Here is a 5,069-nt window from a genome sequence, read left to right as displayed (position 1 = left end):
ATTATCAGGTCAAAAGCCTAATTAATTGAGACACACACCTGATTTTGCGGTTTCTTCTCCTCTTCATTTTTGACCCCAGTCCTCACCTCGTTGGCCGCCGTAAAGTATTTACCAGCCGGGTTGTCGGACGCCGTCCTGCCCTCAGCAGTGGCTCTTCTCAGTTTCTCACAGCCGCAGCCTCTGGCTTCTCCCGTGGAGACGGGTTCCTGCTCCCGCTCGCATGAATCCTGAAGACAAAAAGCCTCGTTCACAAAACCAGCGGCGAAAAGTATGAGAAAACAGCGAACCATTCTGAACTATCACGGGTCAGGARCCGCTCATGTTGTTGTCGGAACTTGACTTCCGCAAAAGTCACGTGAGAAGTCAGCTGGTCGAGTTRAAACATATTCAAGGTTTGCCGGCGCGTGACCCGGCTAGAGGKGATGATGAGCGGCAAGGGAGGAGTTTATCCTTGAAACCAAACGAAGCGGTWGTCCACATGAAACTCCGCCTACTCAGTTCTCCGGTACGTGCGCCGGTGTTTAAGCTGTGTGAACCCACAATTTACTGCCGAACGGGGATTTGTGTATTTTTCTTCAGATAGTCATATCACAATGCTGTAAGTCTTAAAAGTATAGCTGCTACGTTTTTTCTATTTAAACTACAGGAAATATTTAAAAAAATATTCTCACTTTAACTAAACATATTCTTTTTTAATTACTTTTACTCAAATAAACTTTTTGACACTATAAAGTCGTAAAAGGAGTGATACAGTTCGAGGTAAGATGAAGGCACAGGGACAGCATTTCCCAGCTACCAACACTACAACCGCCTGAAAAGGAGAAGAAGAAGAAGAAGAAGAAGAAGAGTTGGCAGAGAGCCAGGCAGCTCGACCAGCCAGTGCCTGCTGCCCGCCCGCCTGCTTCTGGGAAAGTATCCGCGGAAAGCTGTCAAAAACCGGATTATCTGAGCCGCTGACGGCTGGACGTTCCCCTCGGCCCGGCGGCGAGGAAACCAGAGTCATGCCGTCTCCCGTAGTCCGGAGAAAGATGAACATTTGAGCGGTACGACAGCCGAGGAGGACGAGGTAAACTGGAACGCACAACTCACACAGTTTTTACTATTTTCCTATTCTTTATCAGCGGAGATAAAAAGGATTGACTTCTCCTTACATGGGTATCAGAACATCACAGCTGCAAACATGCGCTTGTAAAAGTCATCTTTTTAGACATGAAGTAATGAAATTGGGGGTGCAGCTKAGAGATGTATAGATTGGTAAAACTTTCTAAAAGGGGCCAGTTGGATAAACAATCACACCGAGTGATATGCGCGCTTAGGCTCAAATGAAAGTCTGCCTGTTCACTGAGCTGGAAAACATTATTTTGTAAGAGACTTTCGTCTGATGGGACAGTGCTTGTGGATGGAGCTTTACATGTCAGCCTCAGGTTGTGGTGATGAAGATGATGATGACCTGCTGCAGGTGCAGAAAGCCTTCCTGCTCCCAGTCACTGAAGCCACTCATCAGTAAACAGAGGATTTTCAGTTCCTGCCGCTTCTATGCAAATCCATGCAGGGCTCTTCAAACKGTTGCTGTTGCACTTTTCAGTTCAGTTTACAACAAACCCTAACCCCAGGGCACTGTAACAAAATGTAACAAAAATAACAGGTCTAAATTCAGTGTAAAACACCCCCGGATTCACATCTTATTACAGCAAATTTAATCCACATATAGAGTTAACATATCCTAATCAAAAAACAATACAAAGTTGACTTGCATTTAAATACAAGTTAACTTTACAGCTACCTGCAAATAACCAATAACGTGTTTTAGGAGTGTCTTGAAAGAGACAATGTTATCAAGGGAGCACAGATTAAATGGGAGTTCATTCCAGAGCCTAGGGGCCACAGAGGAGAAAGCACGGTCAATACATCGATCTATATCAATATATTGATTTGAATGGTTCATGATTCAGTTATATCGATGCAAAAATGAAAATATCGATCTATATCGTTATTATATTCTTGATGTGAATCAGTTTCATAATATGTCCATCTAACRCAGTCATTGCKTTAGAAGAGCACATGAAATCACATTATATCGATCGCAGACATGTAAATTGAAYTGAATCAAAATCATATCRTGATAGACATTGTGATATTGAGAAATATCAAATCATCATCCAAACATATCGATGTAATATCATATTGTTATAAAGCTGGTGATTTACACCCCTAACGTGTTGCAAGTCRTGAGAAATAATTATTAGTATTGGGTTGACTGGTTCATCCTGTAACTGGTGGTTCAAACTCGTCCGTCTCAGCTGTTGTGTTCGTACAAGACWCTATGGTATTCCTAAAACAAAAAATTGGATGTTTCTTTAACTTTTGAGGGATGTCAAACTGTTTAGGCTCATGCTTGACACAATAAGAGTGACTACACTGAGTTTTTATTGTGTGTGTGTTCCTCCTACCCTCCTTAGGTGCTCTCCAGTTTGTGCCAAACATGTCGGATAAGATGTCCAGCTTTTTGCATATCGGGGACATCTGCTCCCTGTACGCRGAGGGATCCACCAATGGCTTCATCAGTACCTTGGGGTATGTCTCTCAAAGGGGCCACACGGTCTGGGCAGGGTCTTCTTCTAACACTTTTGTGATGTCTCTTTGCATCAAATGTTCAGTTTTTCAAAACTGTTAGCAGGTTCGCAAAAACTTACTGTTAAAGCATTCCCTTCTTCTTCTGTGAGTCGAATAATTGTGATGCATCGAATGAACTTTTTGTATGTGATGCAGATATCTGTCGTAGAAATTCATCATTTAGTTTCTAAATGAAAAGCTATCTTGAATTTGTGGTTAGAATATGTAATAACGATATTACTAAACTATTATTACACATTAATGGTCTGTATTTGTTCCGTTTCCCTCCCTAAAAGTAAATCAGCTCATAGAAATTAGCTTTGAAGTTTGTCCAGTTTGATTTCCAGTGCAGCAACATCAGGAGGCGTGTTTTGTTTCTAGCATCAATAATGGAATCAGGGCTTTCAGCTCAGCATCCTGAGTCCMCGCCCCCTTTCGGTTCATTAAAAATGGAATGATCCATAACAAACACTGAGTCATTTGAAAGACTTTGTGGCCTTTCTTGAATTCCAGCACCTCCCACGTAGCCACAAACACGCTCTAAAGTACACACATTTACAAAAATTGTCATGAGCGTTTTGGCCAAAAGCCACCCACTCTGTACATAAAACCAACTCAGCTGCATTCTCCACATTGTCTGCCTTCGAGGAAACACAATACTGAGAGGAGAGAAAGCTCCGTGAGCATTAGCGCTTCTCCGTCAGAGCAGCAGCACAATATGTAAAAACTACAGACAGGACTCTGTGAGGAAGATTCGAAGTTTTTAACATGCGCCTTTAGCAGGAAAGATGCTGTTTGTTCACAGGTGGAGCTGCTCGTTGTCAATAACTAACCACCTGAGTGGTGTTCGAGTTACACACGAGTCCTGCCCACCAAACACACGTTCTTCACTCTGTATCTGTGTTCCAGCCTTCTTTATTGACTTTGCAAAGGCTGGAGGTTAGATTGTTCTGTTGCATGATTTAGACCATTTTGCTGAAAAAAAGAACTGAAATAGACGTGGGATTTGGCCTCTGTCCCAGGAAGTGTTATTACAAACCAGTAAAAGTTTAATTTGTCACATCATACTCATCCTGCCCACTGGTGATCCAGCAGAAAATCTCCTTATTTTTGTTGATACAAGAAGAAAAAATGGGGGGTTTATCCACAGCGCTGACAAATTCTGTGTTTTGGGTCAATAAACCTTCATTTATTATGAGAGAGCATTGAAAATGATGCAATGATTTCTATATTTTGAAGTGTGGAAAAACCATGAACAATTAATGCCTTACGTGTTGTAGCTAGCTCTTTGAATGTCCTCAGTTTAAAGAAAGGAACGGACTATCGAGCTAACAGTTAGTGATAAAAAGCATTGTGTAAGTGTGGGTGAATGAGTCGGTAAGAAATATTCAGGAGGTTTCATACCGAGGACAGCAGCTTGTTATCATTAGTGGTTCATGTGAACCCACAGTTTTACAAAACACATGTGAGGTGGAACCGGGTTGTGCAATACGATAGTAAAATAATTCACTGTCATATTCATAAAATATGTTCTGCTGAACCAWTTTTTGAAACTGGAGTTGTTTTCAAATTAAATTAAATTAAAATCTGATCTGTTCGCTCATCTCCTCCATCAGAACCTCTGACCGATTCTCTAAACCAGCAGTGTCCAAGCCCRGTCCTCAAGGCACACTGCCCTGCATGTTTCAGATGTTTCCCTGCTTCAACACAGCTGATTTCAATTGATAACTGATGAAAAKACTTTTTTAACTGCAATCATCTGAATCAGGTGCTTTAAAGCAGCGAAACATGCAGGGCAGTGTGCCTTGAGGACCAGACTTGGGAAACACTGCTCTAAACCAACAGTGTCCAATCCTGGTCCTCAAGGGGCCACTATCCTGTATGTCTTACTTGTTTCTCTGCTCCAACACACCTGTTTCWATTATTAAATTRCCTCTTCAAGTTCTGCAAAAGCCTGGTAATCACCCATGCATTCAAGCAAGATGTGTTGGAGCAGTGAGACACAAACATGCAGGATAGTGGTCCTCAGGGASCAGGATTGGACATCATTGCTTTAAAATGAGATAACTCTGTTTGCTGCAGGTAATATACTAACCGCTAAGACCAACTTCTCAAAACTCCAGTCCAAATTAAATCTGAAATATCCTTTTAGGAAAAAAGAGAACTAAATGATGATTAAACACTCTTGATTATTGCTGTAAATGTTAGCGGTTTCAACTGGGGAATCAAAAATTTATTCTTGGCATCAAGAGTCAGTTTTTGTATTATTATTATGCAACTTTATTTTTAAAAGCAGGGAAATGGTGTAAGTTTCTAAAACAACCAAAAAAAAAAAGAAGATCTGAAACAGTTATGGTTTATGGTGAGTGGGGATGGATAGAGAAACCATGTGAGAAGGTGGTTGTTGAGCAGGTTGTGCCCAGTTAGGACTCCAACCAGTGTACTTAAAGTTTTCC

The 5,069-nt window shown here is 41.4% G+C and overlaps 2 protein-coding genes across 2 annotated transcripts in view; one reads left to right on the top strand and one right to left on the bottom strand.

Annotated features, from left to right (window-relative positions):
• sumf1 (sulfatase modifying factor 1) overlaps positions 1-349 on the bottom strand; it is a gene marked incomplete in the record, with an annotated part of 5,931 nt that extends 5,582 nt beyond the window's left edge. The window contains 1 exon segment of the mRNA XM_014009154.1: positions 39-349. Coding sequence (XP_013864608.1) covers positions 39-290 — 252 coding nt within the window.
• A 76-nt stretch (positions 350-425) lies between these two features.
• LOC106518058 (inositol 1,4,5-trisphosphate receptor type 1) overlaps positions 426-5,069 on the top strand; it is an 83,663-nt gene continuing 79,019 nt past the window's right edge. Inside the window, exons 1-3 of the mRNA XM_014009152.1 lie at positions 426-505; positions 734-1,066; positions 2,460-2,574. Coding sequence (XP_013864606.1) covers positions 2,483-2,574 — 92 coding nt within the window. The 5' untranslated portion in view covers positions 426-505; positions 734-1,066; positions 2,460-2,482. The remainder of the gene's footprint in view (positions 506-733; positions 1,067-2,459; positions 2,575-5,069) is intronic.

Source organism: Austrofundulus limnaeus, unplaced genomic scaffold (genome assembly GCF_001266775.1).
Source record: "Austrofundulus limnaeus strain Quisiro unplaced genomic scaffold, Austrofundulus_limnaeus-1.0 Scaffold55, whole genome shotgun sequence".
NCBI classification, from domain to species: domain Eukaryota; kingdom Metazoa; phylum Chordata; class Actinopteri; order Cyprinodontiformes; family Rivulidae; genus Austrofundulus; species Austrofundulus limnaeus.
This window is presented reverse-complemented; position numbering and strand designations above follow the sequence as displayed.